Source organism: Syngnathus scovelli, chromosome 4, assembly GCF_024217435.2.
Source record: "Syngnathus scovelli strain Florida chromosome 4, RoL_Ssco_1.2, whole genome shotgun sequence".
Lineage (NCBI taxonomy): Eukaryota > Metazoa > Chordata > Actinopteri > Syngnathiformes > Syngnathidae > Syngnathus > Syngnathus scovelli.
The window spans coordinates 1,107,984-1,124,043 of NC_090850.1; the positions used below are offsets into that span (position 1 = coordinate 1,107,984).

The 16,060-nt window shown below is 43.2% G+C and overlaps 1 protein-coding gene across 9 annotated transcripts in view; it reads right to left on the reverse strand.

Annotated features, from left to right (window-relative positions):
• Positions 1–16,060, reverse strand: part of pop4 (POP4 homolog, ribonuclease P/MRP subunit) — a 44,850-nt gene that overhangs the window by 15,882 nt on the left and 12,908 nt on the right. For 5 of the 9 annotated variants that reach the window (XR_007480568.2, XM_049717512.2, XM_049717517.2 and 2 more), the window contains exons 5-6: positions 13,537–13,598; positions 10,593–10,694 (exon numbers count right to left, since the gene is read on the reverse strand). Coding sequence is in view for 8 of the 9 variants with exons in the window: in XM_049717512.2 (XP_049573469.1) it covers positions 10,593–10,694; positions 13,537–13,598 (164 nt within the window). In the remaining variant the exon portion in view is untranslated. Of the gene's footprint in view, positions 1–474; positions 4,121–8,716; positions 10,386–10,592; positions 10,695–13,536; positions 13,599–16,060 lie in introns of those variants that run through there. The other 4 variants (XM_049717514.2, XM_049717507.2, XM_049717519.2 and 1 more) reach the window with 4 other exon arrangements.

Here is a 16,060-nt window from a genome sequence, read left to right on the forward strand (position 1 = left end):
TCACTATGTCCGAGTAGCTAGTGTTGTTGGAACTACGCTGTTGACTAGGCCTATTGCGAGTCAGCTCCCTAAGATTAGCTTCTATGTCGGGTGCTCTGCCCCCAGGAATACACATTACCGTGGCTGGATTTTTAAGCGTAATGTTGCGGGTAATGGAGTCGCCTATGACCAAAGTGCGAGGGCCAGCAGACCGAGATGACTTTGGACGGCTATGCGTCTTACCTGGCTCATCGCGATTAGCAAGCCGCTTGGGGCTAATGCTAACCGGGCTAGCGGGCTGACTACAGCCCGCGTCTGTGTCCGCCGCAACTACTGTTATCGCACTATTCTGCTCTAACTGGCGGACACGTCCCTCTAGCAGAGACAACCTCTCTAAGAGAAGGGTGCAGTTGGTGCACGAAGCCGTACATACCTCTTGGTCCGCTGCCATACTTTGTGTCCGAAGAGCGACGATCTGTCAGAACAACCATGTGGTCTAGAGCATTCTCTATTCGGGCTCCAGAGCTTTGGAATGCCCTACCAATGGATATTAGAACTACTACCTCAGTAGAAACATTTAAGACACGTTTAAAGACACATTTCTATGAGATGGCCTTTAACTAACTTGTGATGGCCGATTTGGCCGGAGTTTGTTCTGTTCTCTCTGCCCACCTCCTCCCCGGCTGGGGAGGGGGTTAGGTGGCTCAAAAGCTGATGGCGGCTGGCTGGATTCTCGGGGACCAGTTCGGGATGGGGGAGCTGCGGCTCGGCCCCCTTGAGGACACTGCCAGGACAATCGAGGGCACCTCCGACATCCATTTTTTTCATTGATTTTCATATTATGTATTACTTGTGCACTCTCTGCATCCATTACAACCTGGTGATCCTGAAAGGGGGATCCTTCCATCTGTGGTCCCTTCTCAAGGTTTCTCATTTTCCCCTGGCAGGGTTTTTTTGAGTTTTTCCTTGCCCTTTTGGGAGCTTTTGATCAGGGGATGCTTTGAGAATAATTGTCAATTTTGGCTATGTGAAGCCCTTTGAGACTGTTTGTGATTTAGGGCTATACAAATAAACTTGACTTGACTTGAGCTTTCTTCGCCAGTGACGCGGTGTTGGCGGACCAGGAGAGGTCCTCACTGATGTGCACCCCCAGGAATTTGGTGCTGCTCACCCTCTCCACCACAGCACCGTCGATGGTCAGCGGCAGGTGTTGGGTGTGACCCTTACGGAAGTCAACAACAATTTCTTTGGTCTTGTTGACGTTCAGCAGGAGGTTGTTGTCCCTGCACCACGCGGTCAGAAGGTCAACCTCCAACCTGCACTGAGTCTCGTCGCCCTTGGTGATGAGACCCACCATAGTCGTGTCGTCAGCAAACTTCACTATGCGGTTGTCGCTGTAGATCGCAGTGCAGTCATGCGTCAGCAGGGTGAAGAGCAGTGGACTGAGCACACAGCCTTGGGGGGCCCCAGTGCTCAGCGTGATGCTGGCGGAGAATTTGTCGCCAACACGTACCACCTGAGGCCTCTGACAGAGGAAGTCCAGTAGCCAGTTGCAGAGGGAGGTACTGAGGCCCAGCTTGTCGAGTTTGCAGATGAGTTTTTGTGGCACAATGGTGTTGAAGGTAGAACTGAAGTCCACAAACAGCAATCTCACATACGAGTCCCTACTGTCCAGGTGGGAGAGGGCCGAGTGGAGGGAAGAGCAGATGGCATCCTCAGAGGACCGTTTGGCCCGGTACGCAAACTGGAAGGGGTTTAAGGTGGGGGCGAGAATAGATCTGATGTGTTCCAAGACAAGCCGCTCAAAGCACTTCATGATGATGGGCGTCAGTGCCACGGGGCGGTAGTCATTGAAGCAGGACGGAGCAGGCTTCTTCGGCACAGGTACAATGGTGGCAGCCTTGAAACACGAAGGGCGATGGCCTGCTGCAGGGAAATGTTAAAGATGTCCGTGAAGACACCCGCCAGCTCCCCAGAGCAGTCCTTCAGCGCTCGACCTGGGATGTTGTCAGGGCCCGCCGCCTTACGGGTGTTGATAGCGGCAAGCGCCCTCCTCACGCTGTCGGCAGCGTCCTCATCCGTCACCGTGTTGCCATTTTGATTTCTTTATTACTGTGTTTAGATGTATTCTTTCACTCATTCTTCAAGATGATGTAATTGTGACCAATTACATCATCTTGAAGAATGTTTGCCATTTTATGTGATTTCGCCTCATTATTATATACATATATCTTTCATAAATCTGACCTGCAGCCACTGAAGTGATGGAAACTGTTATTCATAATAACAGTGTCATATTTAATGAGAATCACCGATAGTAGTTTTTTGGGTGAAATATTTTTTTTTAATGCTGTTGATAAATGCATTTGTTTTCATAAAGCTTTTCTTCGAATATCCAGGCTTTACTACCTACTAAAGGCCAAAACCTTTTATGCAATGACCTTTACATGTCATTTATATGACTTCACACAAACACTACATCCATCTGCTCCTGGTTTGGCCCCCCAGTCAAAATTTAGAACCCAATTCGGCCCGCAAGTCAAAAAGTTTGCCCACCCTTGGTTTAAATTGTAATTCATTTATCACCAAGGATGACAGAATCTGAACCACACAGCTTGTTGCTACTGCAAAGCAAGATACGACGGTGGCATAGTAGGTGCATGTTTAAAGAAGCTTACGAACATACCACCTACGACACTGCCTTCTTTATCTATTTTGCAATACATTTTAATGCATCATCTAGTCATCTGGGCCCCTTTGTTCTAGTAGGCACAATCTGTATTGTCGCTTTGTTACTTGCTCAAAAAGGAAAGTAAAATAGTAAAGCATTTGGAATTGGCCATTGAATGCAGAGGAAACGCCAACCTATGTTGGCCGAGACAACACCAGCCCTCACGACATTCTCCTTTGAAGTGAAACTGCAACACGCTTTCAAAACAATGCGTGTGTGGGTTGTATGTGAGTGTGATGGCAAATGGCGCGCAGCATTGATGCAGTGACGTCAATGCGACTAAAAAGAGGCTTTTAGATGCTGGCTGCTTAGGTATACATAGTGGCATAAGCAAGCACAAGGAAGAGTGTGCCAAAAAATTTCTTCCAAACTCGGACTGAAGTCCCAGAACAAAGATAGCAGACACCACCCAAAGTAGTTGAGACCAACCGAGCCAAAATCCTGCGAGACTTATTTATCTCCTTAACATCACATACTGTGAATACAGGCAGATTTGCCATATCACAAACTATTAGACCACTGAATTTTGTAAACTGGATATTACTTATAAAAATGTTGTCAATAAGAGTAGCACAGTGCAATGTAATTCTGATAGGTCTTGTGATAGCTGGATACAAACTCATACTGTACATCATATTAAGCAGTTGCTTTATGATTATCTGGATTTATCAAATCATTGTTGTAATCCTCACAGATAAATAGTACCTTATTACTTTTTTCTAAGAAGATTTTCTGCCCAGTTTGTGAATATTATCGTAAACTGTGGCAAGTTAAAATAATCCATCCATCCATTTTCTGAACCGCTTAGTCCCCACGGGGGTCGCGGGCGTGCTGGAGCCTATCCCAGCGGTCATCGGGCAGTAGGCGGGGGACACCCTGAACTGGTTGCCAGCCAATCGCAGGGCACACAGAGACAGACAACCAATCGCACTCACACTCACACCTAGGGACAATTTGGAGTCTTCAATCGGCCTACCAAGCATGTTTTTGGAATGTGGGAGCAAACCGGAGTGCCCGGAGAAAACCCACGCGGGCCCGGGGAGAACATGCAAACTCTACACAGGGAGGGCCGGAGGTGGAATCGAACCCGCACCCTCCTAACTGTGAGGCGGACGTGCTACCCAGTGCGGCACCGAGCCGCCAAGGTAAAATAATAGTTTGTCAAATTTGTTGTTGTAAGGAAATCTGATAAAATTAATATTGTATTAATATTTTATTAATATGACAAAACAACACATTTAAAATGGTTAAAGTTCTTAAATGTGTCATTTGTTAATATGCTAACATTTTCATCTCATCATAGCAGTGTTATTCTGGGATCTCACCAGTGAAATTGACTCATAATCTGAGATTGATGGTTAATGTCTCCATGCACCTACCAGGCAACCGCGGGAGTTTCCTTACACAAGTCTGTTGAGGAATCAAAACTCACAGTCACTTTCGTGGTTATTTCTCCCTATTTTCAAGGATGTAGACTCAAAGTTAGGGCTGCTGGATTATGGGTAAAAATCATAATCACGATTATTCTGTTCAATATTGAAATCACGATTATTTACACGATTTTGTTTTTGAGATTGGAAAATCATACATTGAACATGTTTGGAACAGTATTTATTGAACATGTTTAAAAATACACTCTCCTGTTAACAGTGTTGGGAAACTTCATTTTCTACACAAACTACAGTGATCCCTCACTATTTTGTGCTCCGTCTTTTATGGCCATATCATGAGGCATATCATGGAAAATCCACTTTTTTTGCTTTTAAATTCATTTTCTTGTGTATTTTGAGTCTCCAAGTGTGTAGAAAAGTGTAACATATCCCTTCAGGTGCTGCAGAGATATCGTATTTTCCGCACCATAAGGCACTTCGGGTTAAAAGGTGCAGACTCAATTGTGGGGTCTATTTTGTATTTAATCCACATATAGGGTGCGCTGCACCGCATTATAGGGTGCATGTATGCCATGACTTACGGTAAACAAAATAACGTCACGGGACCAAGACTGAGTTTGGTTGTACTTAATTCTACTTTTTAACCATGTACTCTACTGCAGTGTTTCTTAACCTTTTTTCATTCACGGCACACTTTTTCATTGGAAAAAAAATCTCGAGGCACACCCCCAACAAAAATCTGTTAAGTGTTACACCAGCTTCTATATTAAAATCAGTTATATTACAACGAAAGACGTAAAGTCCTATTCCTATATATGTATGAAGAGTCAAATAATTGAATACAAATAAATACTAAATATTCTTTTAATTGTATTTCTTTTTTAAATAAAAGTGAGTTTTTTAAAAATGTTTTAGACAGTGTAAGGAATAAACTATTGAAAGTGATTGTGATTCAAATCCAAAAGAATCAACATGACTTTGTTTACTGTTTTAGACTAGCGCTATAAATATTACGACAATAAGACAAATGTCACTTCTAAAGACGCTCTGCTGTTCTGACAGCAGCTGGGTGGCTATCATAGTCGAACTGAGCAGTGGTTTGGCGATCCTGTTTACAATGCGCTCCGTAATTAATATTGGACAATCCCACGGCACAGCTGAACATCTCTCACGGCACACCAGTGTGCCGCGGCACAGTGGTTGGGAAACACTGCTCTACTGTACCGTATTTTTCGGACTAAAAGTCGCTCCGGAATATAGGAAGCATTAGCCATAAAATGCACAATAACGTGAAAAAAAACATATATAAGTCACTTCGGAGTATAAGTCGCATTTTGAGGGACATTTATTCGACAAAATCCAACACCAAGAACAGACACGAACGAGCAACAACAGGCTAAACGATAGGTAAGCTAACGTGACATAAACACAAACGAAGAGCTGAGAACGGGCCTGACGTAACATTCAGAGTTATTCAAATAACTTACATAAATAACACATTTATAAAACCTAACACGTTTATAAAACCATCTGTGTCACTCTAATTCATTAAATCCATCGATCGTCCTTTATGTCAACAATGGGTGCGCGCCGCTGACGGCGCTTGCACTTCCAAAATGTTCCACAGGCCCATATAATAATATATAAATTGTATATCAAATAACTATTATATAAGCAATAATATTATCAAACCATCTGTGTCACTACAAATCATTAAATCCATCGATCCTCGTCCTTTGTCAACAACATCGCGCGTGCGCCCTGACGTCAGCCTCGTCGTTATTCCACAGATCTAGTATATAACTACCGTAATTTTCAGACTAAAAGTCGCTCCGGAATATACATCGCATTAGCCATAAAATGCACAATAACGTGAAAAAAAACATATAGAAGTCGCTCCGGAGTACAAGTCACATTTTGGGGCAGATTTATTCGACAAAATCCAACACCAAGAACAGACATGAACGAGCAACAACAGGCTAAACGATAGGTATGCTCCATCCATCCATCCATCCATCCATCTTCTTCCGCTTATCCGGCGTCGGGTCGCGGGGGCAGCAGCTTTAGGAGGGACTCCCAGACTTCCCTCTCCCCAGCCACTTCATCCAGCTCATCCCGGGGGATCCCAAGGCGTTCCCAGGCCAGCTGAGAGACATAGTCTCTCCAGCGCGTCCTGGGTCGTCCCCGGGGTCTCCTACCGGTGGGACATGCCCGGAACACCTCCCCAGGGAGGCGTCCAGGAGGCATCCTGATAAGATGCCCGAGCCACCTCATCTGGCTCCTCTCAACGTGGAGGAGTAGCGACTCTACTCCGAGTCTCTCCCGGATGACCGAGCTTCTCACCCTATCTCTAAGGGAGAGCCCGGACATCCTGCGGAGATAACTCATTTCGGCCGCTTGTATCCGAGATCTCGTTCTTTCGGTCACGACCCATAGCTCGTGACCATAGGTGAGGGTAGGAGCGTAAATCGACCGGTAAATTGAGAGCTTTGCCTTTTGGCTCAGCTCTCTCTTCACCACAACGGACCGGTACAGGGTCCGCATTACTGCCGACGCTGCACCGATCCGCCTGTCGATCTCACGCTCCATCCTCCCCTCACTCGTGAACAAGACTCCAAGATACTTGAACTCCTCCACTTGGGGCAGGATCTCATCCCCGATCCGGAGAGGGCATTCCACCCTTTTCCGATCGAGGACCATGGACTCGGATTTGGAGGTGCTGACCCTCATCCCGGGTCCTCATAGGTATGCTAACGTAACATAAACACAAATGAAGAGCTGAGAACGGGCCTGACGTAACATTCAGAGTTATTCAAATAACTATTACCGTAATTTCCGGACACATCGCTCCTCAGTATAAGTCGCCCCCCCCACCCAAACTATGAAAAAAAACGCGACTTATAGTCCGAAAATTACGGTACTCACATTATAGTTAATCATTATTCATACACAAATCTGTCCAAGTCCTCATCTTCTGTATCCAAATTAAGTTAAGTTGGGCAAGTTCGCCACTAAACATGCCAAGTTCCCTCTCTTCATTGTCTTGTCGTCGTCACTTTTCTGCAATGATCCTGGCTTTCCAGAAGGCTCTAATTGTGCCTTGTAAGCATGTCTCGTTGTCTATGCCATTTTAGAGGTTCCTAATGCTCTTTTCTTGCACAAACAATAATATTTATTTATTAATGGTGGCGGAGGTACGTACTCTACATGTTATGTGAAGTCTGCCTCTTGGTTTACCGCCCCGATTAACAACGTAATGTCCTCTGATTGGTTCATCGGATCTACATATTACGCCTGTTTGTTGCGTCTCTGTGTGGCGGAAGCCACACAAAATAACTTTACAGATTTGCACAAACGGTAGTATTTATTTATCAATGGCGGCGGAGGTACGTACTTTACACAAACGATAGTATTTATTTACCAATGGTGGCGGAGGTAAGTACTCCTCTAAGTGTTACGTCCAGTCCACTGATTGGTTTACCGCCCCGATCTACATAAAACGTGGTGTCCTCTGATTGGTTCATCAGTGCTTGTATATTACGTATATTACATGGAAGCCACACAAAACACTTTTACAGATTTGCAACGATAGTATTTATTTTCCAATGGCGGCGGAGGTATGTACTCTTCTACGTGTTGCATCAAGTCCTCTGATAGTTTTTTTTTGCCCCGATCAACGTAAAACATAATGTCCACTGATTGGTTCATTGGGTCTTCATATTACGCCTGTATATTACGGAAGCCACACAAAACAAATTCACAGATTTTGGAATTTGGTCCACACAAAAGGCGCACCTTATTAAAAGGCGCAGCTTCGTTTTTGGAGAAAATTAAAGGCTTTTAAGTGTGCCTTATGGTGCGGAAAATACAGTACTTTAATTATCTGTTGGGGGGGCTATTTTTTACTCTGTTCAGTTTTCTCCATTTTCTATTACGTATTTTTATCTATTACATCAAATCCGTTAGGGCGGGACAAACCAAACAAGGTAATGGGTGTTGCCAAATGGTTTCGCAAATCCGCCATCTGTATTACTCGGAGAGACTTTTGTAGTCCAAACAAATCATGGATGCGGAGGTGGAGAGATTAAAATGTTCCGTTGTTGGATGCATCAATCCACACAAATCATTGCACCGTCCCCCAAAATCAGAACCTCAAAGAAGTGCTTGGTCAATTTTTTTTCTTTTCAAGCAGTGTTCCCACGTCTGTGGGCATGGTCCTGCTTGTTCAAGGATGAGTGTTTCAGAAATCTTTTGTCAGTATAGAGAAGGATTGGCCGAAAGACTTCGTATCGTTCATGGGTCAGTTCCTTCAATCTATGGAAACGCGGTAAGCTAGAGATGACATAAAAGTAATAAACTGTATCTCACTTGAATAATATAGCGTGTCTATGCACTCGTTTTCATAACATTAGCATCAGTCTTTCTGCTGATTTTGGACCTGTGTGCTCTGTTTTCACTTCTTGTGGGTGCATTTTGAGTAGTTGTATCAAATGAATTGCATTTGTTTTATTCTTGGGGAACAGAATAATGTGTTAAATGCATTTGTTAGCTTCTCGCTAACGCTAGCACGAGCATTAGCTTACATCGTAGCTTGACTGCAGTGCTTGTTTACAAGACGTGTTCATAAATATTGTGAGGGGATTTATTTTGTTACGTGTTATGTATGTATGGACAAGTCTTCTGCCGTTGACATCTTTTAATCAATCAAAAAGTTTGCGGCGCAAGTAAACGCTACCTCGGCTAAAAAAAAAACTACAAATGTGTTGACCGTAAAAGGAGGCACACATTTTGAGGCGTGGTGGGTGTGGGGTGTGAAGTATCTCATTTGCATTTAAAGAGACCGCACCAAAATAGCTTGCTCTGAGCCGCGCCTCAGAACAAGTAGAAAAGAGGGACCTGTGATGCTATCAAAATAAGGAATTCAGACAAAAGCATTGATGTTCCACTTCATATAAACCACAACTGAATGAGTAAAACATAAAATAGTATAATTTATTACCGTGATACGTGGGCTTTACGAATATTGAATATTGCAGATATTTTGGTGCATCGCGGCTTTTTGCAGTTCCCGTTCACGAACGAGTCAGTGAATTGCATTTCCCGTTCATCAACTGAATGGATCTGTGAGTGAACGATTCAGTGAGTGAGTGATTTGCATTTCACGTTCATCGCGAGAACGGATCAGTGAGTGAACGAGTGCTGACTTTCCAGTTCGCGAATGAGTCAGTGAGTGAACTGCCTGACCGTGCATTAACGGCACACCGGTGTCACGTGAGAGATGTTCCGTGGGAAATTGTCCAACATTAAATACCGAGCGAATTGTAAACAGGATTACCAAACCACAGGTCAGTTTCCGCAAGGCTAATTGTGCATGCGTGGCAAATCGGAGAATTTTGAGATTTCATGTTGTGGCATCGGCACATACTCAATTTATGTGTGTGTTGCTGTTAGTGTTGGCTCGTGAGTGAACGATTCGTTCAAAAAAGGTTGGGAAACACTGCATTAACCTATCAGTCAGTGAACGTGTTGCGTCGATTCGGTGAACGATTCTTTTGAACAAATCTTTTGAGTAAACTGATTCCAAAGATTCAGTTCACTTAAAAGAACAGCGAATCAGGAAACAGGCATCGGACTACACAGTGAATCAGCCGCAATCAGGTGGCATAGCAGAACCAGGTGGCAGGCAAGCATACGTGTATCGAGGCAGACAAACCACCGCAGATTGATGGGTTTGTGGGGTTTAAATACACGCCCTAATCAGCCAGTAACAAGGGCACAGGTGGCACCGATCAGCACTGATTAGCAAGCGCAGCTCTGCATTGGATAACAATCAGAACGGCGAGAGCAGAGCGGAGCCATGACATGTTTAGAGTACTTTTTATGCGACTTCGTGAGATTTAGTGAAGCTCTAAAGAATGTTTCTAAAAGTCAGTTTGAGTTTAAAATGTTGACGATGTGTGACGACCGTGATCACGTAGACAACATTGGATAAAATAAATGAATATGCGGTTCTGTAAAGATTTTCAGCAGCCACCATAGATAGTGATATATGCAATTATCATTTTAATTTTTTATTGGTTTCTATAATTTTGATTTATGTCTTTTTTTTATTTTAAAACATGGACTGATGAAGGACGCAGGGACGAACTGGTGATAGAAGGGTTTTCAAAGGTCGATCAAACACAGACAGAGGCACAATTACATTATGAATACAGATGGACGGACCTAGGACGGACTGGCAATATTTGGTAAAGTGCCCACCACTGTATGTATATGAAAAAACCCTGAAACCAGAAAACCAATGCCTTAATTATTATAGTTGCTGAATGACTGGAACATAGCACCCTGAATCGTAATCTAATTAAGTGCCTGAGATGGCAAACACCTAGTGCTTTGTCTTAATTTTCCTTACAAATGATATGGTCACAGTAATGAGATTTACAATGTGACATTTTCTGAATGGGAATAAATAGCAAGAAACAGTTGTTTACCTTTGAATTTGTCTTGTTTTGTAATCATTTTGAAAACATGCTTGAACTCCTGGATCAAAATTCCTGTAGTGCCCACATATGAAGGGCATTTGGACCGAACCACTGTAAAAAAAAAAAAGTCCCAGGTGAATGTTAGGTTACTCAATGAAAAACAACAACCTTGATCTATTTATGTATTGTGTGGGGGATTTGTTGGTACAGAAGGGTTTTAGTGCGTTGGGTAGAGTCTGGTTCGTGCAGGGGTCGGCAACCCGCGGCTCTAGAGCCCTAGTGGCTCCCTGGAGCTTTTTTAAAAATGTATGAAAATGGAAAAAGATTTGAGGGAAAATATATTTTCTATTTTAGTATAGTTTCTGTAGCAGGGAAAACTCGAGAAAAACATTCTCAACGTTTTCCAATGCTGTGAATTGTGTAGAATACATATTAAATTTCAAAATATCTGCCAACGGAGATTTGCGACATAAGCTGCGACACACGTTTCTTGCAACTCGGCGTGTCGCGTCGATGGTCGCTGTTGTAAATAAACCGGTGGGTGTGTGATGAGCGATGGATCCCAAAGGGAAAAAGAGAAAGATAGCTAAGAACAGAGGATTCAACAGTTCTTGGACTGAATCATTTGCTTTCATTGCCAATGCGGAAGGGTTGCCTACATGTTTGCTCTGTAATGAGAAGTTGTCAAACAGCAAAAAGAGTCATGTGGAAAGACATTTCCAGGGTAGGCATGCTGCATTTGCTGCTGAGTACCCAGCTGGGAGTAATAGAAAAAGTGCGATTGCATTACTGCTGGAGAAATTAGAGGACCGCAAGGATAGATTTAAAAAGTGGATTGCATCTCCAAATTCCACCACGACTACTACTACTCACAGATGAGATCTTGCAGTCTTGCGTGAAGATTAAAGTTACATTTTACATGCCCGATGTTGAGAAGCTGTCCAGTGACGTCCGTCACATTAAATGGGTAAGAACAAAATCCTGTCATAGGCACATATTTTGTATCAAAGGGCTATTTTAATAGTTATTTCAGAATTTTTTTTGTCAATATACATTTCGAATGACAGGGATTTTACTGTTTTGTTGCTCAGCTCCGAGGATGGCTGCGTTGTATTGTGCGTATTGTATTGCACTTTGTTGTCTAAATAAAGGTGTGTGTGTGTGTGTGTGTGTGTGTGTGTGTGTGCGTGTGTGTGTGTGTGTGTGTGTGTGTGTGTGTGTGTGTGTGTGTGCGTGTGCGTGTGAGGAGGGGGGGGTTCTATTAGTGAGGCTTAAAGATAACTATATTTTATTTCCATGGGGAGTTCTGAAGTTGTAGGAGGCCTATTGTGCATGTTCCATTGTTGTTTCTTTTGAATCCTCAAAGTAAAGATGAGATTAAAACAAATTTCTTCATTATTCATCAATGCAATAAAATATAATAAGTTAATATTGTTATGGAAGTTAAATTTATAGCTTTATCATACAGTAGTATCGTCAAGTGGTGCGTCATTCTCTCCAGGCTGTGCTGCAGGAAAAATAAAAAACATGAATGCTCCTTATGTATTTGTAGCCTACTTAGCCATTTAATAGTAGGCTAACATAGCTAATATAGACACAGCCCATATTGCCTTTAATATAAGGCTTATATCAGACTTTAACTTTTTTTGCGGCTCCAGACAAATCAGTTTTTTGTTTTTTTTGGTCCAATATGGCTCTTTAAACACTATGGGTTGCTGACCCCTGGGTTAGTGTCTTGACAATGCCCAACCTCAAATTTATGGGTGGCCAAACGCCCTGTCCTTGGGCAGGACACTTCACACACCTTGCCTCTAGTGCCACTCACACCGGTGTATGCCCATGTGCAAAGGTTTGGTGGTGGTCGGAGGGGCACACTGGCGGGCGCGCACCGCACATGCTAGAGAGTGTGACAGAGAGACAGAGACAGGCGGGTGGGCAGACGGACGGACGGACGGACGGACAGACAGACTGGTGCGTGATTTCCAATGCGATCGCAGTCTTCCCGGCCAAGTCATGTTTGATCGAGACATCATTCGCGTCGCACAGGTGGGGAGATAAATTGCTTCGGAGGGACACTGACTTTTTTGATTGTCTGTGGATCTGCAGTTGTTTTGAGTACTGTATTGACTTTTCCTTCACTTGAATTCAATCCCACTTGAAACATGAAGCATAAAGCGGATATTAGTGATGATAATAATAGCCACGTAGATGACTCAATTGTTATGTGCGGCAACGGCGTGAAATAATCTTTAGTGCGTCTCTTTGAAATGCAATTGAAAAGCCTCGCATAATTTTCCCAAAACACTGTATTTCTAACTCATCCTAAATCACTCCTCTGAGTTAAGTCCGTGGTCCACCCACAGTGTTACGCAGAAAGAGCCGATTTCCTGGCCCTAGCATTAGAATAGGTGAGCTGAGGGCCTGCAGAGCTGCAATAGGTGTGTTGTTTAATTATTAAAGTTAAAGTCCCAATGATCATCGTCACACACACATCTGGGTGTGGTGAAATTTGTCCTCTGCATTTAACCCATCCCCATGTGATTTTAATCCATCCCCTGGGGGAGAGGGGAGCAGTGAGCAGCAGCGGTGCCGCGCTCGGGAATCATTTGGTGATCTAACCCCCCAATTCCAACCCTTAATGCTGAGTGCCAAGCAGGGAGGCAATGGGTCCCATTTTTATAGTCTTTGGTATGACCCGGCCGGGGATTGAACCCACAACCTTCCAGTCTCAGGGCGGACACTCTACTACTAGGCCACTGAGCTGAACATAATTGACGTATTTACTTGCATAGCTTTTGATAATGCAAGAAATAATAGTATAATAATAGCAAGAGGTATGGGAAACCAGAACTGGCATAAACCCAGCCCTTGGGAAGCACACACCATTTATTAGACAGTAGGCACATAAAACAAGGTTTCATAGTTTAAAAAGTGCTGATTAATGACAATTTACCTGTGATAATGGCACCATGGAAGTCTGCCTTCAATAGTTTCTGCTGCACAGAGTGTGGACTGCTGCAATAACAACAAAATTGTTAATCTAATTAAGCAATGCTGGGTATCTTGAAAGACAAAACAAAATTATGACATATCAATCCATGAGTTGTCTATCCTTTCTAACTTGTCGCAGGGGATAGAGGTGCGTGATCTTGTTTATTTATATCTTGACACTTTCGTCTGCTTATTTTTTATTTAATCTTGTTTTTTATATGTATTGACACTTTTGTCTGCTGTTTGTTTATTTATTTAATCTTGCATATTAATATATTACACTTTCGTCTGCTTGTTTTTTATTTAATCACAGGTATCTATCGCATCTACTGTGGATCATCATTTTGTTTGTCATGCCGGATGTTTAAATTGTCCGTTTATTTATGTATTTAATTATTCATTCATACTGCTGGCAACTGAATTTCTAGACAGTCAAACTTCGGTTTTCGAACGTCCCGGTTCTCGAACAAATCAAAATTCGAACGAAACATTTTTTAGAACGAGATTTTTTTGCTTCGGTTGTCTAAAAAAATTCAGAGGTCGAACCTCGCGAGATGAGCCGAAAGGACCCGAGAAAACCCGACCGCGTGGCCCGGATGCCGAAAGACTCCGTTCGTTATTGTATTTTCGTTACCGTATTTTTCGAACTAAAAGTCGCACCGGAATATAGGTCACATTAGCCATAAAATGCACAATAACGTGAAAAAAAACATATTTAAGTCGCTCCAGAGTATAAGTCGCATTTTGGGGGAAATTTATTCGACAAAGTCCAACACCAAGAACAGACATGAACGAGCAACAATAGGCTAAACCAGGTATGGGCAAACTACGGCCCGCGGGCCACATCCGGCCCAAGGGACCGTTTAATCCGGCCCGCCAACCCTAAATAAATTGTATTATTAAACATTTTTTTTTCGGTCATTTTGCCTGCAATGACTGCGTTTCCCCAGTAGATGGGGAACCACTCGCCTGCACATTTACTACCGGAAGCCGTGTCAGAAAGCTCGGTGCACACTCACAAGTGCGTGTACGTACTCAGTAGTACGGAAATGGCGCACTCGCGCTCTATTTGTTTCAGTGCCGAATTTAGAGCGTGGGCTGTGACGACAGCATTCTTGTAATTTGCGCGCCGAGCTTTCGGATACAGTTTTACGCTAAAGCCACCCACAAACCTTCCCCTGGAATCCTTCCATTAAAATGAGTCGCCCATGGAAAAGCAAGGTGGACACTGAGTGCCGAGTGTTTAAAAAGAGTGGCCAATTTGGCTCGACGTACGCGACGTGACGTTCAGCCACATGAACATCAACATCAACCCGTCACAGATCTAGGTAAACGGACCAACACCTCCTAAGAATTGCCACAACAAATTTTACTCCAGACTATGACACACTATCAAAAAAAGGGAGACCAACAACACTGTTCCCACTGAAAATGAAGGGGAGGCTGTTAGGGTTTTCCAGGTTATCTTTATCATAGGATTATGTTGGAATGTAGACTATAATGATTAACCAATCTTGTCTTGCTCTCACAACGTAGTAAAGTAAAGTGGTTGCTTCCTCTGCTTGAGTGACCAGCTGCAGAGGAAGCAATCAAAGTTGTTCTGTTTCCCACAACATCGTAAAACACCCCCTGCTCTGATCTTACCAGAGGCCGGGGGTTCACCAAACCTGTCCACTCTCACCCCCACTCTGTTCCTCCTAATAAATATGCCCTTGCAGGAAGGAGACTTTTCAGACTTCATTCTGGAGCGAGTGAACTCTCCACCTGCAGGTGTCTAAAAGAACTTGCCTGTCTCCCGTGTGGTTCTTGCAAAATAAGTTGGAGTGAGCAAATCTCTAACAGAGGCTTTCAAGAATGTTGTAAAAAAAATGCATTTTGAATATGATCTGTACAAATAGCAGGGATTGAAACTAGCGACTATTCTCATTTTCAAACAATGCAGGATGCTCAAGGACATTGATGCACCACCTGTTTGTGACTAATCTTAACCTGTAAAGTTCTTAAGGCTTACTTTAAGGAAGTGTTTCCCGTTTCCTCACCTCTGTTACCAGGTGTTTGTGAGTTAAAACTCTGCTCTGATTTTCAGATTCCCCTCACCGTGTTGCCGTTTTGATTACTTTATTTGGATGTATGCTTTCACCGATTCTTCAAGATGATATATTTGGTCAGAATGTTTGCCGTTTGATGTGACCTCATAAGATAAACATCTTTCATTAATCTGACCTGCAGGCACTGAAGTGATGGAGACTGTTATTCATAACAGTGTCGTATTTTATGAGAATCACTGATAGCAGTTTTTTAGGGATTTTTTTTTAAAATGCTGTTAATAAATGCATTTGTTTTCCAAAAACTTTTTTTGAATATCCATGCTTTACTACCTACTAAAGGCCAAAACCTTTTATGCAATGACCTTTACAGGTCGTTTATATTACTTCACACAAACACTACATCCATCTGCTCCTGGTTCGGCCCCCCGGTCAAAATTT